The sequence below is a fragment of the Etheostoma cragini genome, chromosome 18 (assembly GCF_013103735.1).
Source record: "Etheostoma cragini isolate CJK2018 chromosome 18, CSU_Ecrag_1.0, whole genome shotgun sequence".
NCBI classification, from domain to species: domain Eukaryota; kingdom Metazoa; phylum Chordata; class Actinopteri; order Perciformes; family Percidae; genus Etheostoma; species Etheostoma cragini.
Window position 1 is genome coordinate 7,364,680 of NC_048424.1, and position 18,960 is coordinate 7,383,639.

The 18,960-nt window shown below is 39.3% G+C and overlaps 1 protein-coding gene and 1 long non-coding RNA gene across 3 annotated transcripts in view; one reads left to right on the top strand and one right to left on the bottom strand.

Moving 5' to 3' along the window:
• The first annotated feature begins 7 nt into the window (after window positions 1–7).
• LOC117961928 lies at window positions 8–11,895 on the top strand. The gene is made up of 3 exons (XR_004660517.1): window positions 8–19; window positions 1,314–1,316; window positions 11,840–11,895. It is a non-coding gene; the product is annotated as an uncharacterized LOC117961928 (long non-coding RNA).
• ppp2r5a (protein phosphatase 2, regulatory subunit B', alpha isoform) overlaps window positions 6,212–18,960 on the bottom strand; it is a 37,909-nt gene continuing 25,160 nt past the window's right edge. Inside the window, exons 5-13 of one of the 2 annotated variants that reach the window (XM_034900926.1) lie at window positions 16,596–16,726; window positions 15,738–15,797; window positions 14,321–14,429; window positions 13,827–13,877; window positions 13,595–13,645; window positions 13,375–13,494; window positions 8,968–9,095; window positions 8,292–8,393; window positions 6,212–7,527 (exon numbers count right to left, since the gene is read on the bottom strand). In XM_034900926.1, the coding sequence (XP_034756817.1) occupies window positions 7,266–7,527; window positions 8,292–8,393; window positions 8,968–9,095; window positions 13,375–13,494; window positions 13,595–13,645; window positions 13,827–13,877; window positions 14,321–14,429; window positions 15,738–15,797; window positions 16,596–16,726 (1,014 nt within the window). In that variant the 3' untranslated portion in view covers window positions 6,212–7,265. Of the gene's footprint in view, window positions 7,528–8,291; window positions 8,394–8,967; window positions 9,096–13,374; window positions 13,495–13,594; window positions 13,646–13,826; window positions 13,881–14,320; window positions 14,430–15,737; window positions 15,798–16,595; window positions 16,727–18,960 lie in introns of both variants that reach the window. The other variant, XM_034900925.1, reaches the window with a different exon arrangement.

Below are 18,960 nucleotides of genomic sequence, written 5' to 3' on the forward strand. Positions count from 1 at the left end.
AAGTTTAAGCTCCAATTAGGTGGATTAGATCCTTTGAATATATGTGTCATTCTATAATTAGGGGTACATTTCATGTCAACAAGAAGTGAAGAAATCAGTGGGCTTTTTTTTGCAAAAACAATGTCTAAATTCATAAATTGACAAGCTAAAGCTAGATTTACTTTTTTAAATTTTAACATTACATGTAATGACTTAATTTGCTAGCTGTAGCTTCAGCTAGCTGACAGCTCGTAGCCTTTATCAACTCATGTTTTTATACATTTTCTCTACCTTTTTTTTAAATTTAACATCTAAAACTAGTAAACAAAAGTTTGTTTATAACACGGTTGACGAGATAATAATCTACTCTATGTGCAGACAGTAATATTTATTAAATATTCAAGAGGAGAAGTAGAAATTTACCAAACTGTATTTAAAATGTCTGCCGCTGAAAGATGTGACATCACCTGACATTGGATATGTGACTTTGGAGCAAACCATTGCTAATGTATTGGGTTTTTTTCAATGGGTAACTCGGACACATACAAAGTAAATAATTCCATTTATATTCATAAGTCAAATAGTGTTTAAAACCCCTTTCTCTTGTTGTAATCATTATTTTAAACAAATACAAGTTAAAATAATATGGAAAAATATGTATTCTAGTGTAAATTTGAAAGGCCAAACTTAACATCTGGCAAATTGGACAGCACAAAAACAGCTAATTTCACTATAGCATGTGCATTTTCTCCTAAAAAAAATACGGAGCAGGTTGACTTTTTTGCATAAAATGAATTACAAATATGCACCAACATGAAAGTGATCATTACTTGAAGAGAATATTCAGTAAAAATTATAAATACAACACATGGACATGACATGTACCCTTAGTTATAGAATGACTCATATGCATGTTTTCCATTTAGCTTCTAGCTCTTTATTTTTAATCTTTAACATATAAATGTTAGTGCTGTCAAACGATTGCATCGCATTTAATCGCGATTAATCGCATTAATGTCATAGTTATCTCGCAAATAATCACACACTTTTATCTATTCTAAATGTATTTTTTCTCATTTTAATGCTCTTATCAACATGGAAAAGGGGATCAGCTTGTGTTGTACAAATGTTTTTTTCTTTCTTCTTTAAATAAAAACACCATCGGCATAAGTGGTATATCAGACTGGACGTGCTGCGATGATATCTCAGTTCACAACGACAAAACACACAGATCCATTTGTTCGTTGTCTGTAAACTTTCCATCCAGAATCGTATTGGCATCCACTCAAAACGTAACGTTACTACTCTTTGGCCGGCTCGAAAGCCCAAACAAGTGTGTGCGACGTCCCTGTTGTTTTGCTTCAGGATGAGCTAGATCCGGTGTGGTGTTACTAGTTGTTGAAACCGCATGTGAAAGACACTACGAAGTTTGCTAGGCCAAAAAGAACGTTAATCTCGCAATAAGAAACTGACAGCGTTAAAACTGGTTTGTGTTAATGCCGTTAATAATTTGTTTATGAATGTATAAACAGTGAAGCGTTACTCTAATCTGACCACTTTTTTCAGTAACAAGTAATCTAACTCGTTACCATTTCCAAACCAGTAATCAGATTAAAGTTACTTATCCATGTCACTGTGCGTATCTATTTTGTCATTTTCCGAGTGAAGTCAGGTATGCAACAAGTCATGTTTTCACCCACCCGATCTCACGGCAGTTTATGAAATGGTCACATTATTTCGATTTATTGATTCGTCAACAGGGACACGATTTTTTTCGTGGTGGTCACCGGGAAGCGATCAGCGGGCTCCGGGGGACGCAACAGCAGCCGCTTGGACACAATCCGTGGTCTCTAGGGGACACAACAACGTGGTAATGAAAGGCAACACGGCGGGGACAACAACTCGATGGACCGTCACACGTGGCACGCGCTACAACTACGGGACGGTTCTGGTCGTCATTTTTATATTGAGGCGGCTGAATGTTACTAATAAAGTAACGTGTAATCTAATTTAGTTACTTTTAATATCAAGTAATCTGTCAAATAAAGTAAATATAGAGATATGTAGGCTATGTGTGTGTGTACAAAATGAGTATCATTAAAGATAAACGTATTTTCAGTTTGCTGTACAAGAATGGTCCATCCATCCATCTTCATCCGCTTATCCGGTCTCGGGGGCAGCAGCTCCAGCAGTGGATCCCAAACTTTCATTTCCCGAGCCACATTAACCAGCTCCAACTGGGGCATACAGAGGCGTTCCCGGGCCAGGTTGAAGATATAATCTCTCCACCTAGTCCTGGGTCTTTTCCAAGGCCTCCTCCCGGCTGGACCTGCCTGGAACACCTCCCTAGGGAGGCGCCCAGGATGCATCCTCACCAGATGCCCGAACCACCTCAACTGGCTCCTTTCGACGTGAAGGAGCAGTGGCTCTACTTCGAGCTCCTCACCCGATCTCTAAGGGAGACGCCAGCCCCCCTCCTGAGGAAACCCATTTCGGACACTTGTACCCTGCTGTAGAAGAATGATAAAAGGCCTAAATACCCCCAAACACCAGCTACCGCCTAAATAAAATAGAGTTGAAAAACATTACTTAAAAGTATACTATTTGTGCATTCAACATGTAACATGATTTGGATTATTTTAATTGGACACTATACTTTTATAGACCCGAACATACTGATTTTTCATAGAAGGAAAAGCACAAGTAGAACAAATAATTGTAATGATTGGCCTTTTCAGCTAGTACTGCAATGCAGGGAGTGAACTGTAATTACAGGTTGTCATTAAATGAGCTCTAAGGATTGCTATGTTCGAATCTTATTTCTGAAGACCACAGATAACTTAAAATGATACTTATTGACTTATTTATACTTACTTGTGCACTCAAAAACAAAAGTAATCTATTTGTTCATCTCCCTCAGTTAGCTGTAATATCATTAATTATTTAACTTGGACCTTAGCTAGTCCCAAATAATTCTGACACGGTCAGGGATCCATCATAGCAGGAAAAGCACAAGAGGAACAGATCAAATTAACTGATTGCAGGAAAAGCACAAGTGGAAATTGTTGCGCTAGGTGACAGAGTAGTGTGGGGAGAAGGGAAGGGAAGTGATGCCCGGGACAGAGAAGAAGAGAGTGGAAGATGGGGAGGAGAGGATACTTGGAGAAGCATGGGGGAGCAGGGACCAAGGACCCGACGAGGAGACACTGGAGCTGTGAGCGGAGACGGAGGCAGACAGAAGCAGGGTGCCGTGGGAGGGGATCCAAGAGGTGAAGCCAGCTGGCCGGAGATGGAAAACAGGAGCGGAGCTGGTAACTGAGGGAAGAAACACTAAAATGTAAGTAAGTGTACAACGCAGGGTACACAAAACACGGTAGTTTCAGAGAGCTTGGTGTGTGTTTCACCAGGGTGACTGGAACAAGCGAAGATGGTCTGTAGATCCGGGCTGAAATACTAATCTTGATTGGATATGGGAGGCAGGTGTGAGCGGCGAGAGAAGGTGATGGTGGGATGAATAGCAGGTGCGTGCAATCAGCTGGCAGCAGCAGGCGGGAGAGAGAGAAAAAAAGGAAACTGCAGAGACAACAGAAAACTAAGTGGAAAAACCCAGATAGAAAAAGGTCATGAAGCCACAACAGTCACAGGAAATAACATTACTGATTGCCCTTTTCAGCTATTACTGCAATGCAAAGAATGAGCTGTAATTATCGGTTGTCATTAAATGAGCCGTAATGATTGCTACAATAGAATATTTTAGTTTCTGAAAAAACACTGATTACTTTTGCTGCTGCTGCTTGTTGTATTGGCATTGTAAAGGATCATAGTACTATTTCCACCACTGACTTTGCACTTTATAAATATAAAGAACTTCAAAGGACACATAAAAAGATGGGTCAAACAATACAGTCAGAATTGTGATTTCTACAGTAGATTATAGTTCTAGGAAAATTGCACGTGTCAGTTTATGCGTCTAAGGTTTTTAAAGACTGTTCTTTTGTTGTTGATAACGACTTCAATGCTGTGTGTGACGCAACTATTGATCGGTGGGACGCAAAGGTCACCGGGGTTCAGACTCAAGCCTCAAATGCTCTAAAAGCATGAGCCAGCAGTTTGGGATTTATAGATATTTGGTGTGCAGTTAATCCCATATGTAAGGATTATTCCTTTTTCTAAGGCAGACAAATCATTTTCCAGGATAGATTTTCTTTTTGCATCCCCTTAATTATTTTATTCAATTGATAAAGCAGTGCTACTCCCAAAGGCACCGCCTGTGACCATAAATGGGTCCTCTGTGCCACCACACTTGGCCAACTGTCTCAACCTGCGGTTAGATGGTGGGTAACACTTTAAAATAAGGTACACAAAAAAAGGGTAGTTATCGATTAGTTACGCTTTTTAAAAGAGTAACGAATGATTAGTTACCCCTTGTCAGAAGGATAGTTACCCTTTTTCAAAAGGGTAACGAATGATTAGTTACCCTATTTAAGAAGGGTAGTTACCACTTTGCAGAAGGGTAACAAATGATTACTTACCCTTTTTCAGAACGGTAACAAATGATTGGATAGGGTCAATGTCAATGTCACTATCGTTCTTTTTATGTTTCCCTTATTACCGTCTTTTCTCTCTGTATTTTTTTGGCCCTGGGACACATTCTTTTGTCTCAGTGTATTGTTTTTAACTTCTAAATTAAAAAAAATTATCACAAAAAAAAGATTTACTTTATAGAAACCCATTAGTTACATGTAGCGCCAACCATAACTTTTCTTCATGGGGCAAAATGCTGGTGACATAAATTGTACCATCTGGCCTCTGTGATGTGCTATGATTCAACACACTGAGAAGAGAGAAAAAAAGACACTGGTGGTTATGCTATGCTTTGAGTAGAAAGATAAAGTAGACTTTAATTGATGGTGAAACCTAAATAAGATCTGCGATTACAAAACAGGTTCCCCTAACAGTTTTATAACGTCACAGAGGTTGGAATGCTGTACTGACAGAAAGGCATCAGAAAAGACTGGACCTAAAAATATGAACTTTGAAGAAGTTAGCTAGCACACACTCAGTAGACACTCAAGGTTCAGCGGGAACACCATTGAATTAAAAAAAAAAAAAAGAAAAAAAAAAGAAGAAGTCATTCCTATGATCTACGGCAGTCAGATTAAGTTTATGAATACTTTTATCAACATCAGAATCTAAAAGCGAATGTGAGGTTATCAAGTCTGGAGATGCAGGGAGTGAACAGGCATTGATGGTAAAGATTACTTGGATTTTCTGGTGTTTAAGCGTTCATTTGTTTTTGATATAACTACTTCATGTTGAATCATGTTTGGATATAAAAAACGCACAATATACAACATCAGCCTCATGTGCATTGCAAAATACCAGATAAGTGGTAAAACAAGTGTACGCCTTTGCTTTTCAGCTTTAACAGAACCATTTATGTTCCTAAGCACTGACTGCACTCCTCCTAGACCACGGAAACAACATACTGTACAGGAAATATTAGATTGAGTGGCATATCCCTTTAAGTAGCCTCCTTCTAACATATACACATATATGCACTCAACAAATATACACTCAAGCGCATCCCATCATATTCCATCTTCAAAATGAAACATTCAAAAATATTTGCCTTGTCAAAAATATTGTACTGTAGGTCTTATGTTTTATTTCTTAACCTATTACTTTTAAAAAGGAATAGTTCGACAATTTGAGAAATACTTTAATTTAATTTCTTGTCGAGAGTTAGACGAGAAGATCGACACTGCAAGCAGCCGGTTAGCTTAGCTTAGCATAAAGACTGGAAAAGTATCAAAGTCTGCCTACCATCTGCTCTAAAGCTCACTAATGAGCAGGTTTGTTTAATGAATATGAACAACAAAGTGTAGAAACAACAATTCAGGTATAGTCCAGTGCGTAACGGCCCCTTAAAATGGTAAATGAGATTTCTTAAACGTGGTTGGGGCTGCATTGGTGGGGGGGCGGGGGGGTGGGGGTTGTTTAAGGTCCCGGTGAGACAATGAAATATGCTCCAGCAAATCCAGGTGGAGCAACTGAATAACGTGTTTAAAAGGTTTGTAATACCCACAAACAGGATTTTACACCTCTGGAAAGTAAAATAAGTACTATTTTTGTAAAATAACTATTTTATCTTTGGTCATAACGATTGCGAGGTAACCTACCAGGCATGTGTGCATGTGATTGGCCAGCACAGCGCATTGCTAGATGACTCTTTATTCAGAGTTCAAGTTGGTCTGGAACCAGCAGAAAAGAGCCAGGCTAGCGGATTCCTTCCGATTCCGGTCGTTATACTATGCTAAGCTAACCAGCTGCAGAGTGCAGCTTCATATTCGCAGTGCAAAACATATCAATCTTCTAATCTAATTTTCACCAAGGAAGCCGATAAATCTATTCCCCAAAATGTTGAAACCCATTTATTTTCAGTCAGGCTGAAAAAAAATCTCCATCTTTGAAAGTCCTGTCTCAATACCTTAGTGTAATCTTATAAATGCAGGTGTTGCGTTACACCTATTAGCTTCACGTTTTGACCCAGATAAAAAAAAAAATATCAACACCCGAAACAAAAACAAAAAAATAATCTCACAAATATGACATTGACCCTAATTGTGAACAAGTTTTAACTTCATTGTCCCAACTAGAGACACTTACAGAGATATCAATCTGGGATTATTCTTCTTTAGGATTTATCTTTTTATTTGGCCATGCACCTTCCATTCTCTAGCTGTCCTGTAGCTTCTGCTCCCGATAACACATCAATGGACACTAAATATCTAATTATGGATCTGGTCCCATCTGCCCCCAAATACTCCCAAAGTCTGCAGTTCCCTTCTTCCTTAAGGTTTGCACCCAAGTGTTGGCAGCAACAGGGAAAAGCACATTATAAAATAGACATTTTAAATAGCTATTCAGCTTCTAAGTCTAAGTGCAGCACAATTGGAAACATTGAATTCAAGTCATTATTTTCTCCCCTCCCAAGTACAACGAATATAACAAAAAAAAAAAATCATTTTCAGTTAAGAAACTAAATGTGAAAGGATAAATCTTTGATCAGACAAACAATATACTGCAGCCACACTGTAACATCCAAAAATAGTCTTAAGTTGAAATATATATTTTTTTTTTGCCAAAGAAATTCTAAGTAACTCTAAGTAGATTTAATATACTGTTGAGGTGTAATTTGTGTTTTTTCTGTCTCCGTTAATCCTCTCCTGACAGTCCTGAACACAATGTCAAACCGTTACGGAATAAAAAACTGACATCCGGTGTCATTTGGCACATGGGGTGCTCTCACTGGCTGCCACGCTGACGTCGGGATCTTTGACCTCAGGACCTTTGTTGTCTGTGGCGACAGCTGCAGCCTCAGCGCTCTTGTCTTGGTTGTCATTATTACTATTGTTGTTGTTGTTGTTGTTGTTCTGGACACAAGGGAGCCCGCGGCTGTTGTTCTGGAAAAGATTGGTGTTGCTGAGCCTCAACTCGTCCAGCTTCTTCCACAGCTCGTCCCTCTCCTGCTCCTTCTTCTTCTCCCTGGGGAGACAACATAGAAAACCAAAACTATTAAAAGCAAATTACACAAATTATGGCCAACAATTGAATATTTTGTCACGTTTCTAAAAAGGAAAAAAAAAATCCTTAGGTGTCCTGACTTCTGCAAACCACTGAAAAGACTTTTATGGACAACACAGAGACTGCCACATGTAAGACTAAGTAGTCTGCACTCATCTCCACACCATAAAGTAGAAGCAACTAGTAAACCTGGCAAGGAACGCCTCCTCCAAAACTTCAGTCCAGTGGTTCGAAACAATGGGGAAACGGCACAACCGAAAACACAACAGTTGATGCTCATTGACCGAACACACCAGGCAAATTCACTGGCTGTGAGGCAGGTAAAACTGTAAGTAAGATTGTGTTCCAAAACTTTAACTGGCATTTCTAATTCGCAATCTCTCATTTGCATAGGAGACCCATTGCTATAGCATTCCTTGAGCTCCTCGGGCCTTTGAAACATACAGTATCTAGAGTCCACCTGTGGCAGATTCAGTCGAATGGACATTATTTAAAACAATCCCACAATTCACAGTGCTTGTGAAATCAAGTTCTGGTTTTCAAGGTGAATATAACTGAAAGGATTTAACTACCAGGTAAAAAACCAACAGTACTTTGGATTTTGGTTAAAATTTCTTAGGACAAACTGTTTTTGTGGCATCCAGGGTCAACTACAAAAATTGGCCCAGTTGGTGTCCAACATGATGAGATAATCTGTCTGATTCCCAGTCCATGCTGTTACTTACTGTTGCCTGTCTGCTTTATAGGAGGAGGTCAACTCATCAAACAGCGTGCAGTTCATCTCCATCAGTGTCTTCAGCACATTGTAGACCAGAGCTACGATTGTCCTGCAACACAGCAGAGATACTTGGCATGAAACATTACACTCATGAACAGTGGACATCAAGGTTTAATTCGGTCTTCCGTCAGTGATCATTCAGTGGTTAGTTCACGTATGGGGAATATTATGTAATTATCAACAACATCAGCAGCAGCACCACAACTAACAAAATTCCTTTCACCTCCGTTAATGTTAGTGTTAATGTGCCGCACAAATCTCGAAACACACGTTTATTGGACCAAAACTACAGCATTATTGGATATAACCGGGGTTGAGTGGGAACAATGAAATAAGTGAACTGCTTTTTTACAGAACATAAACGTAACTACCCAGCCTGGTTATTATGGTTAGGAAGGAAGACTAAAGAAGCTAAAAAAACAAAGAAAATCTGCTAGCAATAGTTCCAATAGCTAATGATTCCAACACATGGTTGCATCATTAAATGGACCTTTGAGCTCAGATTTTCTTTGTAATACAATAGGTGTATATTTGATAAAGCATACCATAGCACATGTTACTGTATGGAAATTATTAGTTAGACAGCTCTGCCAAAACAAATATCTCCAGACTGGAGTACTTACGGATTCCAGTGTTCTTTGGAGATTCTGTACAGGCTACCAAACATGATGGGAAGGACTTTGTCAATGTTCTCCTCGATGAGGCTGAGAATGTACTCGTTATTCCAGAAGTACAATGCGCGCTCGGCTACCTGCGAGGACGGACACAGAAAATTACATTTGATTGCATTTAATGTAAATAGGTGATGCTTTTATCCAAAGCATCTTCCAGTGAGTGCATTTATCCATGTAGGTACAACCTCGAAAAGGAATTTTCAGAGGGCTGTTATAGATAGTAGTCAGAAGAATGTGTGTGTGTGTGTGTGGGGGGGGGGGGGGGGGGGGGGGGGGGGGGGGGGGGGGGGGGGGGGGGGGTGTGCACTGTATTTGAGTGAAAAGTTGTGCAGTCCCGGACACAAATATCTGCCAAAAGAGTTTACATCCGCAATAGTGATCGCTGTTTCCATTCCACTGTCTGCTAATGCCTTCATGGTTATCACTGGGGATTTAATCACGTTACACTGGAAAAATCCCTACCGGACTTCGAACAATATATTAAATGCCCCACTACAGGCAAGAAAACTTGGGACCTCTGGTATGCAAATGCAAAGGATGCAAGCCTGTCCACACAAGGAACGTGAGGAGGTGGACTCAGGAGGCTGAGGAGGCCCTGCAGGACTGCTTTGAGTCTACAGACTGGGACGTGCTCAGTGAGCCACATGGGGAAGACATCAATAACTGACTGCATCGCAGAATACATAAAATTATGTGAGAACATCACCATGCTCTCCCAATCACGAACCGTGGATCACCAGGGACCTGAAAGTTCAGGTCCAGCACACATTACACCTTATATGGGCATCCGAGCGAGAACAAACATAGTATATCGTGGGAAAGGTAAATAACTCCATGTCAGAATAGTCTAATGTGATCAAAGATAGTCTGTTACCTTCTAAACTGTTCTACAGAGAAGAATGGCATCCCTGTTTTGAGATTTGGCATTAATTTGGGCCTTTTTTTTAAAGAAATATAGTTTGTCCTTTATATAGGTTATAATGTTCATTATGCTTATTTTTTTATATTGTCAACTGTATACGTTATGTTGAATTCTTCACAGTTTGACTCCCAAGGAGCTTGGCTTAGCTTGTGTTGCTGTGTGTGTGATATATAACACATATCTGTGAGATTCATGTTCCGTTTTATTTATTTGTCTTTAAGGTCCTACAGCCTTTAACATTCAAGTGACCTCACTGCAGAACAAATATTCTAATAGCCCAGTTTGTCCTGAAAAACGGATGATGTTCATAGATTGACTTTAGACAACAGGGTTGATGTTTTACAAGCTTTTTTAGAAAATAAAACCAGACTGACAGTGAACGCTACCTGTACGCTGAACGCTATGTTGCGCACAGCTAAAAAAAATGATAAGATTGGTGCACAACCTCTGCTTGGCTGCAGCAGCTGTAAAACGGCCATTACTTCAACAGGTTTAGCTCACAGTCATCCCCTGCCTCCGCTACAACTCCACCAATCTGCCACACTGACTCCTCCCCCTCCCTCTCCTGCTCCCACACCTCCCCCCCACTTCCCTGTGGTTCCCCACTTCCCACACCGATACGGCACATTTCATCACCCCCCACAGACACTTCTAAGCACCACCTCTGCTTTTCAATCCCACCTGGTCGGGTGAGGAGACAGCTGGTGAGGCTTCACCAGCACAAGGCTGCCGGCCCGGACGGCATCAGCCACAAGGTCCTGAGGACCCGTCTGGTGTTCTCCAGTATTTCTTCAACCTGAACCTGCAGAGGGTGCCGCTGCTGTGGAAGACGTCCTGCCTTGTTCCGGTCCCCACAAACTCGACTGTGTCTGGCCTTAAGGGCTTAACATCTCTAACATCCCATGTGATGAAGGTGCTAAAGAGGCTGGTCTTGGCCTACCTGAGGCCACAAGTGAGATCTTCTCTAGACCCTCTACAGTTTGCCTACCAATCTTCTCTGGGAGTGGATGATGCTGTCATCTATCTTCTGCCGCGAGCTCATTTGCACCTGGATGGCAGTGGCAGCACTGTGAGAATCACATTTATTGATTTCTTCAGTGCATTCAACACCATCCAGCCACTGCTACCAGGTGAGAAGCAGCAGCCGATGGTTGCCGGTGCGCCCACAGTCTCCTGGATCACTGACTACCTGACAGGCAGACCGTTTTCTGTCGTTTGTGGTGGTGAGTGGTACAGGGGCTGCACAGGGGACTGGGCTGTCTACTTTTCTGTTCACCTTATATGCCACAGACTTTCAGTACAACTCAGAGTCATGTAGTGTTAATTTTGCAGCATCGGAGCCAGCGACCCAAATTGACTGAACAAACTGATCAGGAACGCTGGCTCTGTAATTGGAGGCAAACAGGACACGTTTGAAGCTGTGGTGGAGAGGACAGAACAAAACTTATCTATCATGGACAACCCTGACCACCCTCTCCACCCCACACTGGTTCAACAGAGGAGCAGCTTCTCTAAGAGGCTCCGACAGCTTTGATGATGCACGGACCGCTACAAGAAATCATTCCTATCACAGGCAATAAAATTGCAACACTTCCTCCCTGCGTGTTAGATAAGACACCTATACATCGCAACTGCACTAAGTGCACCCTCTGAAAAGCTTTTGGTAGCTTGTGTTTAATGATAAAATGATCACGTGTGAAATAATCAACACAAATGAACAAAACAAAAGAAACTTTCACAATAGGTTTACTTAGATTTTTAACAATGCTATTTAAGTACTCAATATTTGAATATTCAACAATTTTGACTTTTGGACAATGTTCTGGAGTTCACAAGTCAGAAACACACAGCCACCACCGGAATCTAATTCTACAAATAGTTTAATACTGACAATATTAGAGCCTAATTTGTATCTGCAACTGTGCAGAAATACAGGATTTTAACAGAATTAATAGGCACACAAATAAATGCATACATACAATCTGTGCAGCCTTTGAATGATGATTCAGAATTTTAATATCAATGCTTTAAACCGGCGTTTTCCAATAGGTGAGGCGCGCCTCCCCTAGGGGGGGGGCGCTAAAGAGTCACAGAGAAGGCGCGATACACAAAGAAAAAAAACAACGTATGCAGCTCTATTGAGATCGGTATTGTGTGTGCGTGTAATAACTTTAAAATGCATTGTTTCCTTGTCCCAGCAATAAAACGCAGGAAATATGATGCTGAGGTAAAGTTAGGTTTCACCTTGTCGGGGTCCAAGGCTGCAAATCGCTCCCGCAGTGAGACATAGACTGGGAGAAATGCCATACACATATTTGTGGTTGTCTGTGGAGAGCGAGTTCCCCCAGATCTCCACTAAGGCTATGAAAGTCCTAATCCCCTTCACCTCCACCTACTTGTGTGAGTAGATTAAACAGATCAAGGCTGCAGTTGGAGGACGACTTGCGTTTATTTCTCTTTGCAGTGCCCCCACAGTGAACACCTCTGCGCATCAAAAGTGCAGCCTCATTGACCTATGGTGCAGATAGATTATTTCCTGAAATATAGTGACTTCATTCCTGTACTACCCAATTATAACTTTATTTTTCAAAAAATATCACGACCAATCCTCAGAGAACACAGATGGGATGAGTTATATTTGGATTGTGCTCAAGGTTTTGGACATGAGCAGAAATCTTGTTCACACACATCTGAAATATTACAGTCCAGGAGTTTACTGATAAATTAAAATTAATAATGTATAAATGAGGTGAAAAAATGTCATGTGCACATTTACAGAGGTTACTTCCCCAACAAAATATGCTTAAGAGGAGGGAGAAGTAAGTGATGCCTAAGCTACATGTGTGCTGACTCAGGTATGATAAGAAAAGTCTATCCAAAGGAAAATAATAATTTGTAAGCAATACAGAACGCCTGAGAGCCTTACTGCAGTATAGTCGATTATGTTTTTTTGGATTGTAATCTATGTTTCCCTTTACATGAAGATGTTTCCGGCATATTTATTGCTATTATTACCTATTATTTAAAAAGGTAGAAATGGGGGCATACAAACTCACCAGATTGCAGGAAATTAAGTCTTAAATGCTCAAGCTTTTCAGGGGGTGGACCCTTGGCCTTCAACCAAATGTTGCCATCTTACTTGCCAATTACATGTTAAGTATGTTTTGTTGACTTGTGGATAGGCCTACTGATGGTCAGCGATTTTAAAAGTAGCCTCAATTAGGCCTGCATGAAGTTGGAAATAATTTGCTGTTGCAAAGAATCATTCATGAATGCACTTTTAAAAAAGTTGCAGAAATAAAATGTCTTCAAAACGCAAACTACTCTAAGAGGAGGCTCCCATTCACCCAATTTGCAAAAAAAACTGTATTAAACTTTGCCGTACAGCCCTGTAAGTGATTGTATGTCTCTGTACATTTCATGTCACAACGTACCTGAAAATGTGGATTGGCAACACATTTAGAGATCTGTTTGAACAACGGCTCCTGGATTTTCTTGAATTGTGTTGGCTCAATAACATCCAGAATCTCCTCAATTTCACCCAGGAACATCACCTAAATAGATAAGAGGAGCAGAACGCAAAGCAAAACTAAGTATAATCTGGTTGACAATTGTGGTAAGTGTAAAGTGTAATTATACAGACATGAAGAATACCTCTTTTTGGCTGCAGGTTTTAGGCCAAAACTTCAGCAACCCGCGGATCACCTGCACAGAGAACATAAGACAATTTTGTGATAATTTTTCCCTAATGTCTGAAAAACCAAACCTCCAACAGCCTGTTTGAGTGGGTGGTTGCTGGCACCCACTACACATTTCTCTGCAGTGTGGACTAATTTAGTGCTTGAGGCTTTGTGCTTTCTGTGGGAGGAATGATAAAAATAAGTACCGGTTCAGTGAGTGTAGGATCTTTCTCCAGGAACTGGACCACACAGTAGGCCAGCTGAAAAAAAGACACAAAAGAAAAAGAGTAAAAGTACACAATGTTCCAAAAAACTGCATTTGATAAATACGGCATAGAAAGTCATCTGAAAAAACATATCTTGTTTAAAATGCATTTAGAAATAAAACCTATGATCGATAATTATTCTTCTACGTTCCCACCGTGCAGCTAAGATACACTGAAACACAGGGATAGTCACTGAATCGGTGCATTTCCACTTCCAAGCCCCCAGAAGGTGCTATAGTACAAAGATTACAGCATGGCAGTGTCTAATCCTGCAGAAACAATCTTAAGTAATAGCTGTATACATTAAATCTCCAATATTTCAAATATGCACTGTGCAGCTCAATAATAAAAACAAGATTGTTACTAACGATATGTAGCCAAATATAATATGAGTTCTAACTATAATATAATAAATATAAAAGACTTTCTCCTACCTGTGCATGGAAAAGGGCCAGTCCTTTAGCTGTATGTAACGGGATAAGCACCTTCATAAGGAACTGCTTGTGCTCTGCCTTCAGAGGCAACGCGAACCCATTGATGATACTATAAACACAAAAACAGCAAGACAATGTTAGACGGATCACTGTGCAAAAAGGAAAACATACAACCAGGACTGTTACAGTAAAGCAGGGACAGAATAAAGACCAGGTTTCTATGATACTGAATACAGTTTTTCAAATCCATCATCTTTCTTTGAGAATGATAAAAACTTCCCAAAAAAGTAAGTGTTACAAAAAACAGAAATTACTAGGTGTGTCATGATTCTCCAAATCCACAAGTCAATCTGACCTTCAATTTTAAAGCCTCTGAACATCCACACATGGGTTTCAGTTATTCCGGCTAATTAGACTTCTGCCCAGGTTGAAGGAAGACTGGAGCTAAGATGGAGATTTTTTTTAGGTCACAAATAAAAATGATTCCATTTGAACCATTTGTCCTGCCCTAAGAGGTGCAAGAAATCTAATAATAGACTCAGAAGTCATCAATCAGTCTATACACACCCAAACAGTCCTGGAAAGAGGTCCAATCACACAGATTAACTGAAAACACCTGTTCAGGGTCTTTATGGTCACAATTCTATTCAATTTTCAATTTAAACCAGGTTCTTTTCCTCACTCCAACCTGACCTCCGCAGTATCAACTCTCTCCCCCTGTTCAAAACCCACCTGTTCCAGCTTGCTTATTTGTAAATACACTTTTTTGTCATTTTTTCATAACTGTTTATACTTTTATGTTCCATGTAACTGTCTTTTATGGTCTGTAAAGCGACCTTGAGTGCTTAGAAAGGCGCTGTTAAATAAAATGTATTATTATTTTTCAAGAGAGACGGAAGAGACAAAATAATAGCCACTAGATGGCAGAAGGGTACTTAGCAACAACAGTTCTAGTTTCTCCGAGTTAACAAGGTGCTATGGAATGCACCATCCGTTTAACAAGGTGCACATGAATGCTTGGAGTCCCGTAGGAGCCAACATGCTTTACCTTTGTTGTTTGTATACAAAACTCACTCACGAGAAGGAAGAAAGGGATATTTTGATAATGTTGCCACACCAGTGACATCAGGAAAGGAGGAGCACTTTCCAGTTCTGTTTTTTTCATCTGTGTTCTCCGACTTTGGCCATTGTGTCTGGAAAAGTCAACCTGCAGGCTGCAGGTAAGCTAACGCTAATCTGTGTCTTTAAACGCATGCTACCGGCAAAATTGTGATACCCCTAGAAATATTTTACAATCTAATGTGTTTACCATCTACTGAAAGTGTTATACAGAAGTCTTTAAGTTTTGTTTAGAGACTCAGCATTTAAACCCAGAGGCTATTATTGGTGATAATATTGTGCAAGCATTGTTACTCACCTTCCCAGGATTTCTAGCAGCTCAGCAACACCATTGAAGTGCTCAGTTTCATAGATGAACCTGCAACAGAAATTATTAAACACATGAACCCAACAAAGCACACTGATCAGAACATCTGACTCAGGCTGCTCCCAATATTGTTCCTTTCAAATGTTGTCACTCAATTTGGGTTTTAGAAATTAAATGTCACTGGGGTCCCATGATAGGCAGACCAAAAACTCTAATAAGACAGCTTGTATATGAAGTTTTACATGACTTGTACCCCAGAAAGTTGTCTATCAGTTGTCAGTCTGCATTTAGTACAGGATCTAAAGTACAGGAAATAGGGATCACAGTTTGTTCTTTATCAAAAGACTCCAAGTTCTTAATGTGGTAAGAATTCCTATTTAGTACCTGACTAAGAATGACTTGAAACAATTGACATATTTAGCTGGGTACCTTAAAGCAACTGCTCAATCAAATTGCCTACTGTTTGATAACCCATTTCCATTTTGCTGTGCAGCCATGAGACATACAGACAGAGCCTGACAACTGTGACACTATTTTTATTCTCATTGGCAGATGGTCAAAGTGGGTGCACACCGTTTGCCACATTGCCTGTTGGAAACGACATCAAGTACCCCGTTTCAATCATCTAAAGCCCATTGTCACACATGACAGGAGCCGTAAAGAAAGACACATTACTGTTGAGAATATTTATCCTTTCCTTTTTAGAAAGCTGGGATTAATCTTTATTTCTTCTTTACATTTTACAGACGTGAAGAGAATATTGTAAAACAAAAAAAGACCCGCTCAACATGATAGCACATTAAACACGTTTTCCTGTCACATTGGCTGCCTTTTGAACATTTTACTCACCGCAAGAAAATGTTGTTGATTTGCTTCCGGATGAAGGCACGCAACCCCAGGAACTTTCCATAAATCCGATGCAGGATGGTCTTCAAGAAGTCCCTCTCCCTCGGGTCCTCGCTGTCAAACAGCTCCAGAAGCTGAAAAGGACAAACACACTCTACTTCAGTTTTCATTTTTTCCCCAGATTCATTTGAAAAGGGTTTCTAGTGAATTGATAATATCTATCTTTTATCATATCTCCACACTAGGGCTTTTAATGAAGATCCTGAAATCCAATCAAGATTTAAATAGTCAAAAAATAGTCAAAAAAATAAAAAAAATAAAAAAAAATAGTCAAAAAAAAAAAAGAAATCAGGGGCTAGAAAATGAATATTCGAAAAAAAGAAAGAAAAGAAATCCATACCGCGGCGGTCTACCTCACGCCTTCTCACAGTGCTAATTGTATTTTTATGCATTTATATACTACGTTTAATTTTTTACCACTTGAACATGAATAAAATGTCTCCTTGTACCATTTAAAATACTTAAAAATACATATTAAAGGCTATGGTAAGTACTTCTTGTGAAACTAGTTATCTCCAACATATACGCGATTAGTGAAGAGCATTAGAAATAAAACTGAAAAGATAAATCAGCATTAGGGCTAAAACTGAGTTGATTGACAGTAAACAAACTGGAACCATTTGGATAATTCATTTGTTATTTATCAAGCAAAAATGCCACATTTTGGCTAAAGATTCTCAAAAGGGAGCAGCTTCTTGCATGTTTTTACACTTTTGTAGATTTAATGTCTTATTTATACAGAAAATGCGACTTAAAGATATCGCCTCGGGCTTTGGAAACTTGTGATAGAGATATTTGCTGACTTCTAATAGTCTGGCCCTAAACAGCATGACACCTAAATAATCCTGAAAGTACAATATGTACAGAGAGGAAAAGAAGAAAACTGTAAAAACACATTTTGTCTCTTCACTCAGTGTTTCGGTAAAACTTGCATCCTTACTGACCAGACAGAAGAAATTAATTTAAAATGAAGTTGATCGATAAGAATGAAATGGGAAACAGACACTGAACTGACGGCAGAGTATAATTCAGACACGCTGTGTATGCCTGAAGTAACGTCAATATTCATCCACAATAGGTCACACTAGGATTTGACTTTTCTCAGGACCCAATCACTACTCTCCAACGGGTTGTGTCCATCTGTAGTTAGACACAAGGCACAATCATAAAGGCAATTTGCTAAGAATTATTTAAAGATGAGAACAAAAATGAACATTACATTAATTTCATAGTTAGGATAGAAAGATTATCCACTGTAAAAAGTCATTACTGAAATGAAATGAGTAATTCCCTGACTAAAAGCCTCTCTGCCCTCCAAATATGATGAGATTAAAACTTTACATAGTGCAACAAGTGCAACCATGTGACAAAAAGGGACGTGTATAAGTATTACCAATAATAATAATATTAATAATAATTGTAAAGCAACTAGCAGTTTTCTATTTACATTTAAAACCTCAAGGCTCTGTCTTACATTTACAGGACAATCGCACGTTTATTTTTTTAAGATATTTTAGGCCAAAACTTATTTTATTTAAGATATTAGATACTATTTTATTATTAGATATTTTCTTGAAGCCTTTTTTATAAGTATAATTTCACAAACAAGAAAAAGACATACAAAATCAGAACCCCTCACCAATCCCCACCCTCAACCCTGGAACAGTTAAAAAATATATATATAAATAAAAATAGATAACAATGGCCTGAGTTTGACCTTAGTGACATCTGAAAAGCAAAATAGAGTACAATCAAGTGCTGTATAAGTTACCAAATAATCATGAATTTGGTAGACAAAATATAAAAAGGGAGCAAGTTCTATACAGATTTATTAGTAACACTTATGTAATGATGGTAGTAAGACCAAGAAACTACTCCCTATCTCTTCGTACAACTCTGGGTTCCTCCTCACACTGAATACAATTTCTTTTAGGTTTGCTGTAAGATGTTAATTTCCTTAAACATTGTCTCTGTGATGGAGGAAATTCTGATTTCCTAATCTGCAAAGTACACTTTTTACCAGGTGTACCCACAAGTGATATAAAATATTTTTTATTTAAGCTTGCATCTAGAATCTGTATATCTCCCAGAATCCATATCCTTGGGTCAGAGGGAATCTTTGTAGTTTTTGACGTATTTCCAATAGGTTTCAAAGCTAGGACATTTCCAGAGCATGTGAAGCCCCCTCACATGTTCTACATCTCTGACAGTTTGGAGAGGAGTTATGAAATAATGTTATGGTGCTCAGTTATGATGTTGTGTAGTCTATGTGGAGCAAAATAGGTTCTATTAGACAATCTCATGTTTA